Below are 18079 nucleotides of genomic sequence, written 5' to 3'. Positions count from 1 at the left end.
TAAAGCACATAATAGAGAAAATATCATGAAAGCACAATACCAAAAAATGTGTTACTGAATTTTCTTTAAGCCTATGTTAACTAGAGCACTGTCTGAAACTATGTGCTAAAATTCTTTATAATTTCTCCACACAGAAGATAGCTTATTACTGAAGCACCATAAGTAATCTGAGAATTGTATAATAATTTTGCTTTAATTTTGTTTTGAAGACCAGACTCTTACTTTTTTCAAAATCCCACATATTAATTCAAAAAGATCAAGGAGTTCTGAATTAAACTCAAATCGAATAATTTCTTCTAAGGTAATGATATTTTGTTAAATTACTTATATTAGGTTCTATTTTATAAAGTAAAAACAATAAATCATTAAAAATAAAACCAAAAAAGAAGTTCCTTTTTTTTTTTTTTTTTTTTTTGCTTTACGTGGGCCTCTCACCGTTGTGGCCCCTCCCGTTTCAGAGCACAGGCTCCGGACGCGCAGGCCCAGCGGCCATGGCTCACGGGCCCAGCCGCTCCGCGGCATGCGGGATCCTCCCAGACCGGGGCACGAACCCGCGTCCCCCGCCTCGGCAGGCGGACTCCCAACCACTGCGCCACCAGGGAAGCCCAGAAGTTCCTTTTTTTTTGTCTTTTCATATAAGCTCACATTTTTTTTAATGAGAAAAGTAATTATTAGTAAACATGGACTATCTCCTACAGTTTTTAGGTTTTTTCCTAATTCATTTTTAAAATGACTTAGGAAGTTTTGCTAAAAATCCTACATATATGTAATGTCATTGAGAATAATTTGCCAAACACATAAGTTTTAAAACTACAGAAACAAACTCAGCAAGTTTCATTGACCTTTTTCTGACTCACCAAAGATGAAAGACAAAGAAGGGGACCAGCTCACTCCTTTGGGGAAAGTCAATATTGGATTTGCATGGGGATTGCAAACTCTCTTCCAGGAAGTCAGGGACAGCTAAAGTAAAGGACCAGAGAAAGGCAGAATTTCTCAAAGAAGAAAAAAAGGAAAGAAGCTTTCATGGAGAGGGGGAGGGGTGGGGAATGCAGTTCTCAAAACTGTAGAACCTCTAATTCAATTCATGCAGACTATCACAGCACCCTCCTACACAAGTGAGTGTGATGCCTGCAAGCAAGTTTGTGGCATCAATAATTTCTGCAGTTGCTAATTCTACTTAATAACTTTTTCAACTGTCCACCTACCTTTTCATTGTAATTCCCTGTCTCTTCGTAATTATAATCACAATATTCAGGTTTTGGATGCAATTTTATTTTAATACTGTGGATGCCTCCATGGAGCAGGCTTAGGGGATCCCTCCCAGAACCAGATTCAGGGGCCAGCAATTCTAGAGAGCTTCAGGTATTCTAGAAAGCTCCATGCAGGCCCCGCTGCACAGTGCCAAAGCCATTGCCTGAAACAGCTGTACCAGCTTCTTTTAAACTCTGTGGATTGTCAACTTTTCTGCCACTACATCTTGGAATTTTGTTCTCACATTTTCCACCCAATGAGCTCCCTGCTTCTCCCCACTTCAGATTCTAAGAAAAAGATTGTGGACTAATATGGTTGATTTGACATGATTTTAGAGTGTTAGCCCTAGCACTCCTCAGAAAGCTTGTTTCTTCCATTACTGACTGACTCTTTTAGCATACCTATATGGAAAATGTCCCACTACTTCTGGGGGTCTGATTCATGAAATTTGATCATGCATAGCAGTAACAAGAAGCAAGATTTCCATTGACCTGCTGAAAATCAGCCACATAGGTTAAAAATCAAATCAGATACAAAAAGGTAAATGAGACCAAAAAAGAAAGGAAGGAAGGAAGGGAGGGAGGAAGGAAGGAAGAAGGAAAGAAGGAAAGTTGGACTGTCCTTTGCTTTTGCTGATAAGTTTTGGCATTTGAAATGGACCTTCTTTTCTGTGTCTGAGCAGACTCATTTATACTTTGGCTTTTGAAATTTTATGACAGGAGTAAATTGACAAATATGATTACTGGTCTTCACAGTTTAGGTGTTAAAAGAATGCCAAATTAAACATTGCATTTTGCTGTTGTTTTCAAAAAGAATGGTGAATCAAAAACAGTTCTCTTTCCTTTTCTGAAATTTTTGCAGGCTACCTTCTTGCAGACTAGCTTCATCCCAAAAATACCTTGAAAAGGTCATTTTACCCATTTGAGTCCACAATAGAGCTATAGGACGTAGTATGGGGTGAAATAATCTCTTCTTATCTGGATACAGTCTTGGAATATAATTTTTATTTTTAGCTTTGATCATTGATTTCCTGAGTCATAAAGTCCCCAGATGAATGTTTTATCAGAGAAATAGTTGTTTTAAAAGCCACGGAAACTATTATGAACCAATGATGTTTAATGATTTTTGTTTGAATTTTATACATTGTGTAGAAATAATTTTTTAAAAGTTAGGCCTACACCAAGACCACTGGATATTAATATTTGTTAGGCCTATCCTATGAGAAAACCACTGAATTATCATTAGATTTGGGTTTTTGAAAAAATTTTATAAAATGCCCACCATAGTCAGAATAGGTAGGTGTGGGGTAGTCATGTTTGCTATTCCATTACCATGCAAATACTAAAGGCTATCAATTGAATAGTTGTTTCTGGGGTGCAGGCAAAATTCTTAGGAGGAATAACACAATACAATATTACCAGTCAATTAACAATGGGCATTAATGAAAGAGCTAAGTGAGCTATGATTGACAATAGAAATGAACACATCTGAAATTACCACCAACTCTTCTTCAGGGATGAGCCATCCATCCTGAGAAACCTCAGCCTTTAAGGGCATTTTTGACCCTGATAACTAAGATAAACATGGAGTTATTTTTAGACACACTCTACTGTGTGTCTAATCTATAATTCTCTCTCATTTTTTAGAGCTATTTCCTTCTCACATTCAGCCTGGTGCTCGGTGATCTCAGACTGTTTCCTAAGGGCCCATGGCCTCCTGCTGTAGAAAAACCTCCAGGCTTTCTCAGCCTGGGTAATGCCTTAACTTATAGGGGAGACACACATCCTGGGCCTCACCTGTGACCCCAGGACTTGAGTGTTAGCAAACAGTCAGCCAACACTGTGGACAAACTGAAGACAGAAATTGATATTGGTATTGCCAATGATGCTTACCTCTCTGAGAAATTGTAATGTCCTTGATCGCTTTGTCCGCATTACATTTTTGAAACTTGGTTTTTCTTACATTTCATTAAAGTTATTTACTAAACACTAAGTTTTTTCAGGGCAAGACATAAGAGTACCTCAGTAAGTATTAGTGAATGAATCGATTAATTAATGTTCTTGTTCCTAAACTCTAAATATCACCAAAATATCTTTTAAAAAGTTATTAAGGTCCTAACACTGCAGACATTTTGGCATATATACTGTAATTTAAGCAGTCCCCTCAATATCAGGAAGTGATATGATTCTTATACTAAAAGTTTTGCTTTGTCAGTTTCAAGCAAGCCAACACAGACTTCTTTAAAAGCATAATAATTTTTGTTCCTAAAATATATTTCTAACATTGGAGTGTAACTCTGCCACAGAGCAATTCAAGTTAATTGTCTGTCCATTTAAGAAATGATACCGTCTTTGCACAGTATTTCAAAGACTTGGATGAGTTGGGGTGTAAACATTTCCTCATGGGAACTTTATACAATCAAAGAAAAGAAATGAATGACTGATATGTACCTAGGCTAATTGAAGTGGTTCTGAGTCAACCAGATGTTTTCAGCTGAACTATGCCCACAGATGCTATTGCTTCATTATTCCTTAATCTGGGGATTACCCCAATTGGCTAGCCTGGTGACATTTGAGTGTTTCCAATAAGCTTTCCTCTCTTTTGTAACAAACTTTGTAAAGGGCTCTTATCTGGAGCCGGCCTATCTCCTGCCCTGGAAATGTTTTGAAGGAAGTTATCAGGGATGTTTGTTTTTCCTGCTCTTGGATGTGGTCTTTGGTGAGGTCAGAAGAACGGAATGAGTGTTGCCACAGATGACACTGGGGCTGTTTCCACAGCTGGCTGCAGAGAGGGGGTGGGCAGACCCTCACAGATGAGTTAGCATGTGGAGGTAGATGATAGAAAACATCTGTCACAACGGGAATGAGCAAAAACAAGGTCCCTTTGAAGATTGCCTTTGAATGATGAGGTGGGGGCTCTGCCTCCGTAGTGGAAATGAAGGATGTAGTTGTTGGCAGGCAGATGGCTTTGGGCCTGCTCTTGCATGAAATAAAGCAAACGTACGTGTTGAAAACCCCTGAGTAGTCAAATTGCCTGATTTTGCCAAACATTTATTTCCCCACCTATCGCACACACAATCTATGAGAAAGAGAAGGCGTGCCAAAAGAAAGGTGGGAGTAAATCTAGGAGGAAAAACTGGTTATGAATACTTTCTCTTGAATAACTTTAAAACAATAGTATAATTTTAGCTGGTGGTCAAAAAGTCAGAAAGATCCTTTTTGCCTTAAGTTTATTTTAATGTATTTGCAGCCCCATGTTATCTTTTACAGAAGTTTTGAAAAGTAATATAAAGATGGTATATCATCAAGGCCCTAAGATGATAAACACTTCAAAATTTGAATACCAGTTAGTATATATAAAGACATATCTGTTTTCCTTCAGGGAGCAGTAGGAAATAATAAAACAAAAAAATTGGTGAACTATTTTTAAAAGAATAATGCTAGTTTATTTTCTCACCCCTGCTACCTTCAAAAATAAATTAAATACAGGCTTTCCTGGTGGCGCAGTGGTTGAGAGTCCGCCTACCGATGCAGGGGACACGGGTTCGTGCCCCAGTCTGGGAAGATCCCACATGCCGCAGAGAGGCTGGGCCCATGAGCCATGGCTGCTGAGCCTGCGCTTCCGGAGCCTGTGCTCCGTAATGGGAGAGGCCACAACAGTGAGAGGGCCGCGTACGGCAAAAAATAAATAAATAAATTAATTAATTAAATACAATGAAATTAGCATGTTTTTATTTCCTAAATAAAGTTGCTATAGAAAGACAAATTCTGACAATAGATTAGTCTGATAGCAAATAAATGCTGATGATTAGCAGATAAGAAATTTCTAGATCGCTTGTAACGTGACCCAAAGAGGTGCTACTGCCACTATCCCCCAAAACCACATTGCTGCAAACCATGAATTCATGCTGCTTCTGCCCCTGCCTGGATTGCAAAATGGATGCCACAGGCCCTGGCCACTTCTCATTCGTCATCATCTTCAAAATCTAAGTCCTTCACAGGTACTTCTGTCTAACACTAGTCATATATCTACATCTTACAGCGAGGGAGTCTAGGAAATGTAGTGTTTTGGGTTTTTTTTTTTCAATTCTATATTGAAAAGGCAGGATTCACTTTGGGGGAAACTAATAATATGCCAAGAGTATTAAAAAACAAATCTCTCCAGCCATGACTGACGGAGGCACCACAGGAAGTAGCTGGATTAAGCCAATGAGGGATAACCTAGCTAGTAGCCCTGAACAGAAGAGAGAGGATCTGGAGACATTTATGATGTGGGATTGGCAAGACTTGACTGTGGTATTGCTATGTGTGATGAGGGAAAAGAAGGCAAGGATGGCTTCGAATTTTACGTATTATTCCAAGAATGGAACAGGGGAGAAAGAATATGCTCTGAGGATAGAAAGAGAAAGAGAATGTTCAAAATGGGACATGGTAGTTTTGAGGTGCCTGAGATTCTAGGTTCAGTGAGCAGCTGGAAACTTGGGTTAAGAGTTCAGAAAAAAGGCCAAGACAACAAAGAACTTTTCAAAAACTTTCATTTTTAAACTACCTTTAGACTAATTCCATAAGGACCTAGCAAGTAGTAATATTTTGGAATTTTACTTCTGACACCTAACCCCTTGTATTAGTTGTGATATGTACATAGATGCTGACTCACTGCTTTACAAGGCATTTAGCATCTCTTCCAACACTTGCCTGCAATAGCCATTTCAAACTCATCAATGGACAAGACATTATTTGGAGAGAAATGGAGGTTTCAGTTTGAGGGTTTTGCCATGCAAATATGTCCTGAGAAAAGAAAGGAAATTGTTTTGGAGAGGAGATTGTATGGATAAAGGCAGAAACCCTGTGGAGACTACTGAGGAGATGAACTAAATATTACTGGCTGTTCGTGGTTGTAACATATTTGCAGGAGGCGTATTAATGTTACAAAGACTATTTGAAGCTGCGTGGCCCTCAAATAGGAACCGAAAAGGGAATTAACAAAATGAGTAAGAAATACATGAAGAATTTCTTTAGAAGCAATGCAGTAGAATAATTACTCAGCTAGAGGCATGGCAGACATATAAAAAATAGAGCAAAGTTTCTCATACTTGACTTTGAATATGACTCACCTGGAAATCTTATCGAACTGCAGATTCTGATTCAGTGGGGCTGGAGTGGACCAGAGATTCTACACTAGGCTCCCAGATGACACTATCTGTGCCTGGACCACACTATGAAGAGCAAGGTACTAGAGAGTTTAAGACCATTCTATTAAACAAAGAAAAAGTCACACCCACTGATATAGTAATACTGTTTAGGAGAAATGGCAATAAAATCTAAGTATAACTAAATTTCTAGCACAAATAATACAAAAAATAGAATACTGAAGAGTAGAAACATAAAGTTGGCTTTCATCTCATCTACTGGACAACTTTAGGTACATTAACTAACATCTCACATCCCTCAGAATATATCTTGGTTGGATGCTGCTAATATGTAACTTTTTTACCTTAGGATATGGCCATGCCACCAGGACGTATTTTATATCAGCGTTAGGTTACTAAACATTTCATCAACAGTGTATATACTAAGTTTGAGGCATGTTAGTGACAATAGTACTGATAGCAAGTGCACTTTAAAGGGAGTAAATCCCTTTTTGAATAGGGTCGTGGCTTCATACCTGCATCTTAGGTCTATTCAAGTTGGCAGCTTTAACCAGGCAAATTCCTAGAAATGTCTTAAAGGAGAAAACAAATAGCTCAGAAGTGTCCTCCGAGGGACCACAAAATAAAGTGCATTTTGTAACAAATTGCAGGACAAGGAATAGCAGCTTTCCTAGTAATATCCAGAATCAAGGTGCCTGTGACATATTTTGGTAATTTGCACTATATACCATGGCCGTAAGTAGGGTAACAGACAGCCTTTCTTCTTGATCACTCCTGTGATTTAAGAAATGATCTCCCAGGCCCCTTCACCAATAGGATGCTGCAAGACCTTGACAATAATTTGCGGCAGGGTGTTTTGGCTTATTTGTCAGCAAGGAGAAATTTTTAATGAGAAATTTTATGACAGCTCACAATCCTGAGCGCTAGTTAAAGTGAGACAAACATCTTACCAGACAAAAGACGCTGCCCATAAATATTCAGACCTCTGCTGGGAATCCTGTTTGCCTTATCGCTTGGAAGAAGACTGGCCTGGAATCCTGCTTCTGATGTGCATTTTAAACTTCCTGTACGTTGAAAATCTGCTTGGAGATATACAAAGTGATGGCTGTACAAGTGAATAAAGCATTTCTTCTCCATCGCATGGCAAGGTTTGACAAGAATCTTAGGCATATATATGGCTCTTAAAGCAGTGTGTGGCATGTGAAAGCCCTCGTAAAAACAAGCTTATACTGTGATATATAAAGGAAATTTTGCAGCATTTGATTGGGTCCATGTAATTCTTGCATAAAATGGAAATCGTGCAGTGGATCCAGCCTTAGAGTTCCTTGGGTGGTGTGCAGCCCTTAGAATCAGAAGCCCAGAAATTCTCTTGGTAAATGGCAAGACTGTCCAGCTGGCAGTGGTCAGATATGGGCACTTTTAAAGGAAAGCAGAGCAACTGAATGAATGGATTTTTAAGACCATGCTGTTGTCCAATCACCTTGTCCAGTTAGAACATAGAGTTGCTGTTATGTTTTTCATCTTTTTAAAGTCATGGCAGCCCTGTCAGATGAGCAAGTGCCCTTCACTCATTTAGAAGTTCAGCACCACTACGACCCATTTCATGATAGACACTGTGAAGGGCTCTGAAACCCTTAGAAAATAAAGTATCGTGAATGGCACAATGAACTTAGAATTCAGGGGAGAAATAAATAAGTATAAATAAGTATACTCATGATCAGATGTATGCCAAAAGCTAGGAGACAAGAGAGGAGCAAATGACCTGGGTCAGACACAGGAGCTGTTCCCTAGAATGGGACATTTGATAAGAATCTTAAGACACGCATGCAGATCTGCTGGAGATGCCCAGGCAAAGACGCCAAGGATGGGAGAGCAAGATGGGTCGGAGACAGTTGCGTAGTTCAGTGTGCTGGAGGAGAGGCTTCATGTGGATGGGATTTAGATTAGAAGGGTAAATTGTAAGCCATGGGATCTTAATGGAACATGTGTACCATGCTCAAGGGGCCATCTTGGATCTACCTGCAGGGACCTTCTTTTGGAGATAAAATGTAGAAATGAGTAGGAAGGCACAACCTCATGGGTGACCCTACTGCTCATTCAATCTAGATGGGATAAGCAGGAATGGAAACTATTTTGATCTTATAATTGATCATCCTATCTACCCTTATACTCAAATATAACTTACAGTAGCCATTGGCTTATCAGTGCCAGTGTCCTAAACGTGTGACATTTCCGCTATAAGACAATATTTTTCAAGATGCTAACTCAGTTGTAAGCATGTAATCTAGGCTGTACTTTGGTAGAGAAGATAGTTTAACACAGTTTCCTTTATATCCTGTCTTGGAACTAAAATTAAAGAAAATCAGTTTTGCTCATCTTTAAAGTGACAAGTGTATTGTTTTTTTTTTAAGGTAGGAAAATGGTTGGGAGCTGTTATCTGTATTGATAGTATAATTTTCTATTATGTAATATATGTGATGAGTAGATATCAGAGGCTTTTTTTGTTCTTAAAAAATAGGGGGCTTCCCTGGTGGCGCAGTGGTTGAGAGTCCGCCTGCCAATGCAGGGGACATGGGTTCGTGCCCCGGTCTGGGAAGATCCCACATGCCGCGGAGCGGCTAGGCCTGTGAGCCATGGCCGCTGAGCCTGCGCGTCCGGAGCCTGTGCTCCGCAATGGGAGAGGCCACAGCAGTGAGAGGCCCGCGTACCAAAAAAAAAAAAAAAAAAAAAAAAATAGGGAAGATGGTGAAATATAATGTGAATAACCCATTCATTTGATAAGTGCCACAGCTTAATGGTCCTTAATATTTATTTATTTTTATTTTTCTCAAATCTCTTTTTAAAATTTTTTTCTTATTAGAAAAATTATGGAGTCTTTTACATCATTTCCCTGCTCATGCAACTTCTTTTTTTTTAATCAAAATATAGTTGATTTATAATGTTGTGTTAATTTCTGCTGTCCAGCAAAGTGATTCATTTATATGTATATATACATTCATTTTTCATATTCTTTTCCATTATGGTTTATCATAGGATACTGAATATAGTTCTCTGTGTTATACAATAGGACCTTGCTATTTATCCATTCCATATATAATAGCTTACAAATCTCTTTAAACTGATTTTGGAACTGTGCAATGCACCTGGGTGAGGAAGCCATATACCACAGGGGCCCTGCAAATGGAGATAGAGGACTTAGGTTACACCATTAGTTTTCCCACACAAATAATGTGATTCCTTCACATCGTCTACCTCACACTGCATGGGTTTTTATGGCACATAGGTTTGTGTGTGGTGGATCTCGTGGCCGAGAGCCACACATTGATTACATGGTTGGAATGGGAGGTGATGAACACAAATCCACCCTTTGTTGCTGAAGACATAAGACTCTCTGAGGAGACCCTGGGATCCTTCTGTGCACACTTAATATTTCCATTGTCTCAGCAATGATAATTCTTTAAGTAGAAATATGAAAAGAAAAGATTATATTGTAACCCACCTGCATGATGAAATTCCTTTTATAGTTTTAACCAGGTGTAGGAGTCTATTGATAAAAGAACTAACTGGTCTACTACACATTCAGTCAACAAAACCATTTGAGCCTTGGGCCCCAAGGTCTTCAAAACGTCAACTCTTCCTCAATTCTGTAATATATTTAAAAGCCATTGTACTCAATTAGAATTCTAAAGAAGCTTGTTAAAACATCAGAAGTCACTGCTAAACAAATTTCTTAATTTTAAGCACAGAACTCTAAAGGATTCAATAAAGCATTGTTGAGAATACTATTATCTATATACCTGCTTTGGTAAAAAATACTTCCATGTGACATATTTACTTAAATTCTCATTCAAAATGACACTCTTGTATAAATAAGCACTTAACCAGTAGTTGAAACCATTTTTCACAGTTGAATAAGCATGGTATATAATTAGGATTCTTTTAAAGGGGACTCCATGGTTAAAATGAATTTGGCTTTAGTGACTTTTAATATTACATATTTTTAATAAAACACTTCCAATTAATGGCAACTGAACCCAAAAGCAACATGAAATGAAGAATGTTTATAAGACTGTAAGAAAAAACCCTCTGTTTTTACAGTTGATAGATATTCTCTCATTAGATAAACTACATACAAAACTCTTCTAAATTTACCACATAACAATGGAAGATGCCCTGCTTCTAAACATGATACCCCAAACCCACAGGTACACACCTCTAGGTAGTAGTCCAAATATACCAATCAAATCTAATTTGTCTAAACTTAGAAAAGAGAAACCCAGCTCTAGTTAGCTGTGTTTCCAAAATAAATAGCAATATACATTTGAACTCAAAACTAACCATATAGGCTCTATAAAGTTACATAATGTAAAGTCAATAATAGTCTTGCTTCCTTTCATTGATAAATTATAGGATTTGGGCAATTGATTTAGATGTCAGGTATTTAAGAAACTGGTTTATAGCATAAATATAATCTCAGTGTAGAATCTAAGGTCTGCTGTTAGATGTAGGGAGCAGAGAGTGGATGCCTACTTTGTGCCATTTTCTAATTACTGTAATTTCAAATCTTTTTCATTTTGTGTAACTGGAGCTTATGAATATATATTTGTGTATACCAGGATTTCTGAACCCTAGCACTAGTGTTTTTGGCTGGATAATTCTTTGTTGTGGAGAATTGTTCTGTGTGTTGTAGGATATTCAGCAACCATAGCCTCTACACACGAGGTGTCAGTGGCACCCCTTCCCCAGTTTGACAACTAAAAATGTCTCCAGACATTGCCAAATGGCCCTTTTAGCCACTGCAGAATCACCCCTTGGTGAGGACCACTGGTGTATGCACATACACAGATACTTTTTATTTTGATAATTTCCATAAATATGTGATGGTGGCATTAGTAGAACTTTTTACATCAGGTGAATTTCAGATCTCATCTCTAAGGTTGTGGTGATTGAATATATTAATAAATGCACACATACGTGAGCACAACCTTGGTTTTGAAACTGTACTGCCCTTTGTGAGAACAAGATTTTTCAGAATCTTTGGATTGCTTCCTTTTGACTATTAATCTCAAAATAACATTTGTAAGAACCTTTTGATTTGAGTTTTTCTCTTTCATCATTTTCCAACCAATATTTATGAAACATATATTACATGCCTCCTACTGTAGACAACACCACGACACTGTAAATAGACAGTTTGAACAAGCAAACGTGATTTCAGCCCTTTTAGAATGAACAATCGAAATTTTAAAAGTTGGTAAATGTTAGCCATTTTTAATTTTACTGAACAATTCGTGGTGCCGATATATAAAATTAATTCACAAACACTGTTTCAAGTATCTACTGCATGTAATTCATAATTATAGGGATTACAAATATGTGTAAACATTACCCTCGCCCTCTTGGAAGGTATACTGAAAGAAGCAAGTGGAGAATAATAAAGGGAAGGAAGGATAGGGGCTAACATGGGGTCCTCAAGGCAGCCTGGCTTCCACACCTGGTTATTCATGATTCTCCCAAGCCTCCAGTGTTTGTTGGAGATCATTCCAAAATGCTTCCAGAGTGGAAGTCTACCAGCTTTGCCGCAGCTTTCTGGGTTTCAAATATATATATATTTTTTTTTAAGACAGACCATCCTCTGCAAGTTGGACATTGATCAAGGTAGTTGAGGATTAATGAGCATTTCTGAGGATGGGGAAATCTTTCCCAATCCTTTTTTATCTCTCCCTAGGCAGCCCTATGTAAACCTCACGAAGCACCCCTGCAAACAAAACAAAAGAAAACAAAACCCACGCCAACATCAACAAATGAAAAGGTGAAACATCTCTACATACACAGCATGGAGTGTCACACACTCATATAGCAAGGCGCCGCATTTGGTTAGCTATTTCCCAAGTTAAGTGAAATAACTTTATGCCATTTATATCATGAAAACATCATTGCTACTGGAAAATCCGCTACAGTAACTAGTTTACTTGTAAGGGCATGTCATTCTCTGTACATCACATGTGCTAAAAATAGCCTGGTGTACACAAACTCCACTAGGTATTTATTCTAGAAATATTAAAAACTGAGAACCAGAAAACACACAGATGAGAAAGAAGACAAATGACCTTAAACCACATTTTTTTAAGTCGTGTTGAATGATTACTACTAACAAGTCCTATGGTTTTGCATAAGTGACCATAGGAAAAGAGCACAATATGGGCTGCAAACATTTTTTTCTTTTTGGAAGAAACATAAAGTTTCTTTTTGTTTTTTTCTTATTTTTAATTTATTTTTTATTGAAGTATAGTTGAATTACAATGTTGTGTTAATTACTGCTGTACAGCAAAGTGACTCAGTTATACACATATATACATTCTTTTTCATATTCTTTTCCATTATGGTTTGTCACAAGATATTGAATACAGTGCCCTGTGCTATACAGTAGGACCTTGTTGTTTATCCATCCTATATATACCAGTTTGGGCTGCAAACATTTTGACCTGAGGCATCTAGATAGGACAAGAGGGAAAAAGAGGGTGATATTTCTTTTCCTTTTTTTCACTTATGTTATAATTTTCCTACCTTTTATTAATACTTTTACATTTCTGTGATTTCAGATTCAAGGCTCCCTAAGATTCCAAACAGGAAGGAGTTTTAAATGTGCTCCAACACAAGCACACTGATCAAAAAGAAACATGTCAGATCATCAGACTGAGGCCTGAATTACTCAGATAATCACCCCATTTCAGCTCGTCAGAAATGCAGGCTTGACCTCTTTGCATTTTTAAACAAAATGGAATATAATTACTACACAAAGGCTCATACCCTATCACAAGATTGGTTTAAAACAAATAATTGAGAAACAGTATAAATAAAGTAAGACTAAGTATTTGTAGCACTGACTTATACAATAGCCGTTTATAGACAGCACACATCTCAAGTTTAGGGGGCATCAGAATCATTTGGAGAGTTTATTTTATTTTATTTTTTTTTGGAAATTCAATGACAATTTTACATTTTTAATAAAGGCTCAGAAATATTATTGCAGAGCAGGTGGTACAGAAAACTGTGGTCAAATTTGACATTCGTTAATAATTGAAGTGTGGAACGTGACAGGTGAAAATTGATATTGATTTCTTTCCTCTAATATTTGGAAGAGTTCTAAAAGGTAAATAAAATGAGATAACAAGACATATCAAGTCTCACTGATTTCTTTGATCACCTCCTCCCCACATATCACTCCTTCACCTACCATGTTTTGAATAATTCAATGCCCATAGTCTCTCCAGTTCAGTGCATTATAAAACACACTCAAGCTGGTGGAGAGTTTATTAAAACACAGATTCCAATGCCCGAAGCCCAGAGAGTCGAATTTAAATTCTTGATTCTAGGCACTGGCCTAGAATATTGACATTCACAGGAACATTCATACAGGTAATTCTCATTGTGGTCCATATCATGGCATTAATGTAGGTTTTAAACCAGCTATGTGTGTTCTTGATGGGAGAGAGCCTTGCTGGTGTTTTCCCCAATTTGCCAATGATCCTATATTTCTGTTAGAAAATTAAAATATCAATGAACTCTCCTAGACTTAAAATTTCTTTCAAATATTGGCAGGAGGTTAACAACACAGATGCTTTTGTGGCCTTAGGTCAGATATATTTATTCCACATCAATGATCTTTGGAAACTTTATCCAAAATCCTGTTGAAATTGTTTATTTCAGAATTAGGGCAAACGGCTCCACCCTATGACACTTGAGTGTGAACAGCTTTGTTTTGCAGAGGCCGTGGCTAAAACAGACCAGGCAGTCCCATCCGCTGTCTGGTCATTGTGCTTCTTAGTGGAATTACAGCATGTTACAGTATTTTTCTTTGCAGCTTAAACATTGAGCAAACCCAGACATCCGGAGATGCTAAAATGAAAAATCTGTTTCCTCTTGCTTTGCCATTTGCCAAGCAAACTCCGTCAGACAGCACATTCTATACCTTTTGAGTAAATGAAATTACCCTTAATGTGTTGGCAACATCTGTCACAAAACACTCTTCAGTCTATGGCTTAAATGCATCGGATAGGAAGGGATTTAATGAGGCACGATTATAATTTTGCCTTAACAACCATAGATTTTTCTCTTCCTTTGTTGTTATTTTTTCTTTCTTTTTTCTCTCCCCCACACTTTTTCATGTCTTACACAATACAAAAGAGATTCTGTAGCTGAATTGCAATTGATGAACACAGTGACTGGCAAAGCCCAGTCTTTGTTGTAGATAACCAGCACTTCAAACTCCCTAAGTTGTCTGTCCCTAGTAAAGCGCCATCAAGACAGTGTGTTTCCCCAAGGGGTTCCTGTCTGCTATTTCCAACTTACTGCTTGTAAGTTTCTTCCATCCCTTGAGATTCTTAAGAAATGTATGATCTTAATCATTTGTTGGAATCCTGTGTTTCTTGAACATTTTTACTAAATTCGAATAAGAATGTATGACCTGATGTGTCCTCCCCCAAGAAGCCTTATTTCGTTGTTCATTTTATTTGCAGTAGCTGGCCTGGTTAGGAATGTTTCTCTTACGTTGTCTTCCATGCCTAGCTTTGCTATTTCCAATTCTAAATGATGACACATCCCTCCCCCCACCACACACACACACACACACACACACACACACACACACACACACTCTTCCCTTTGATTGTCAGGTTTCTGGTTTATACACAGAAGCAGTGTTCACTCTGTGGCATCTGTAATCAAATAAGTCCCCAAGCACTTTCCATGAAAAGATTCTCTAAAGAGACCAGACGATCCTTCCGAAATTAATTCCAAATGCAGACATTCAATCCTTCTATACTTATCATGCATGGATTTTGATTTATCTGTCTGTCACAGGCTCACCTTATCTCATTTACATGTTGCCACCCCCAAAAAAGACTTAAGACTACCTCTCACACGGCTGGGGAGTGAGGTCACCCCTAGGGCATTGCGAAGAAAGTTTCCTGGCCAAACACAATTTGGTCTTTATCTCTGATATATGATGAACAATTCTTTATGTGACTAGGGCAATCTGATTAGAATTGTGGGGTTTCTGGGACTGTCACAAGTTAGCTGTGTGTCAGAACCTCTAGGGGTAAATATTCTAAGAAGATAGCCTAAATCTCAAGTTCAAGAAGAGTATTGAAGTCTTGCACCTGCTAAGGATTAGAATGTTGTGAAAGTGCCACATTTTGGCTAAAAAAAGAATGCTTCAGAACTTCTGTCTTAACTCTGAGATTATTCTATCGTTTATCCCTAAGTGATTTAAGAAGCGTCTCAGTTCTTCTCAAAGTATTTACTGCTAGTTTGATATGACAAATACCTGAAATAAAGGCTAGTAATTTTTTTCTTTTTTTTTAAGGAAAAAGTAAAGATGCTTTTGTTAAATTCAGGCAGCCGGAAGAAAAAGTGTTGTGTCTCTGAATTATAATTAAGTAAAAGCTTATCATGTCTCTCATTTGAGAAGCATTCTGATGAATGACAGTTTATGGAAGCATCAAGAAATTCAAGCAGTGCAAATGCACAACGATGTCTATTTACAAGCTACAGATTATAAAATAACATATGTGTTTTGATTGATTCTAGCTCAAAAGTCCAAACGTCTTTGAGAACAAAGCTAGCTCTGTATATCAATCATTTACAAATATATGGTTCAGTTTCTATTTTCCTTCCATATTGATGAGGTAGAGCCCACAAGGAAGGCTGAGTGACAGCCTGATCTTTTAACAGGTACAGTCAGGGAGCTGGATTTGGATAATAGCACGAGAAACTGATATCCTGAGCTAAGGCATTTTAGGACATATTTGCTTGTGGGTAATTAGTTTGGGTGCCGAGATCCTTCCATCCACGTGAATCTGACTTATTTTTTTTTTCTTCAAAATGTTTATTTATATGAAAAAAGTCACATAGAAAAATAATGTCTACAGAAAAAAATAGCATTCAGATTCATAATCATTTTTCTACCACTGGGTATTTAAATGAGCTTCTGCCTTTATTACTATCTTTAAAATAAAGCACTGGAATTATACAGTCTCAAAGATTCTATCCAACTCTAGCTTTTCCATTTAAAAAAAAAAATCTTTCCATTCTCTAAGTTAGTCAATTAAGGTGGAATAGTAGAATAGTGGAAAGGACAAGGAAGGGAAGGGTAGTATGGCCTGGCTCCAGGCTTCATGGGCCATGTGACACTTTGTATATGGAAAGAATTTTTTTTATGTCTATTATTTCTTGCATTTCCAACAGTTATGATAAATTAAAAAGCATATTCTGGAAGTGGGCCTTTCCCTGATGAAACACTTGATATTTTTGCATTTAAAAAAATTTCAGTGCTGTTTCATTTGACCAGCGTTTAGCAGTTTAGTATCCTCTAGGCTTGTGTCAAAAGCACAGATAGAAAGAAAGTAGGTCAAAGATTAGGAGGAAAAAAATATGGGAAATAGTAGCTTTGATTTTTATAACATTTGTGTTAGATTTTAATATGTCCTTTAAAGGTATCCCGTCAAGAAACCCATCTGGACCAGAATTATCCCCCTGAGGGAAGGTTGTATTAAGGTGATCAAGAATTATCTGTATAAATCCTGGGTAAATGACAAAAACGAAAGTTTTACTCAATATCAAGAACAATTAGAGAATTTCCATAGTATTTATATTTTTCAGTCAGAGAAGTTTGTATGTAGAACAGTGAGAGAGGATATATCTGATGTCTTAGAATACATTCTACATTGAATATTGGAAGTATAAATGACAATGACAGATAAATCACATCAGAGGTAAAGTCGCTAATGTTACATATTTAGACAGGCACAAAATGAAATGAAAGGATGTAAACATCACACATGGCTCAAGTTAGCCTTTTTAGTGAGAAGTAAGCACGTATGATGTTAACACAGCTACTGTGTTTATTTTTTTAAAGTTTCCTTCATTGTGGAACATGTTTTCAGTTGGACGTTGTGTGTGCTTATAGGGTGCTGTGATTACGCCAACAATGGACCATCCTATGTCAATGCAGCCAGCAAACATGATGGGCCCCTTGACACAACAGATGAATCACCTTTCATTGGGCACAACAGGAACGGTGAGTTGAAGAGTTTGTTTCCTTTTGTTTTCTTGGACTTCATCAATATAAGGTGCAATACTCGCTGTTCTTACTGACATCATCAGCAGAACTGGTTCTGCACCACTGACTAACATGCCTTTTAGGTCCCACTGTGAATAAACTGCCCTCTGCATGCACGGTTCCAGGGCACATTTACCCGCATTGACAAGTCTGAAGGTTCTACCGCGTTGCATTTAAATTTGTGTTACTTCTGGTTCCTATGATGCAATGCACCAGGTGTGTCTATTTTAGACCTTGTAACTTAATACACTTGAGCCTAGTTTTTCTTTCCCAGATATTTACCACTTCAGCTCACAGCATCCCCAGGTTATTCACAAGAGAGGGGCCAACCTTGATTATGACTAATATGCAGGGCTTTTTATTTACTTTCAATGTTTAAAGCAATGAAAAGTAATTGAGAACCTCACATAATCAACTTATTCTAATCTTTCTTTTGAATATGTCAACATAGATGATGTTCAAAAAAGGAAAGGAATCTAATGTACCTGATTTTTTTAATAGGTAGGGATGTTTTTGTTTAGCCATTATTTTTCCTTAGGGCACAAAAGTATATTCAA

General features: G+C 37.6%; 1 protein-coding gene across 8 annotated transcripts in view; it reads left to right on the top strand.

The window, feature by feature from the left end:
* RBMS3 (RNA binding motif single stranded interacting protein 3) overlaps positions 1 to 18079 on the top strand; it is a 725561-nt gene that overhangs the window by 637539 nt on the left and 69943 nt on the right. For all 8 annotated transcript variants that reach the window (XM_060162485.1, XM_060162484.1, XM_060162489.1 and 5 more), the window contains one exon: positions 17370 to 17480. In XM_060162485.1, the coding sequence (XP_060018468.1) occupies positions 17370 to 17480 (111 nt within the window). The remainder of the gene's footprint in view (positions 1 to 17369; positions 17481 to 18079) is intronic.

Source organism: Lagenorhynchus albirostris, chromosome 10 (assembly GCF_949774975.1).
Source record: "Lagenorhynchus albirostris chromosome 10, mLagAlb1.1, whole genome shotgun sequence".
NCBI classification, from domain to species: domain Eukaryota; kingdom Metazoa; phylum Chordata; class Mammalia; order Artiodactyla; family Delphinidae; genus Lagenorhynchus; species Lagenorhynchus albirostris.
The sequence above is the reverse complement of the archived record's forward strand: the minus strand, read 5'-3'. Positions and strand labels throughout refer to the sequence as shown.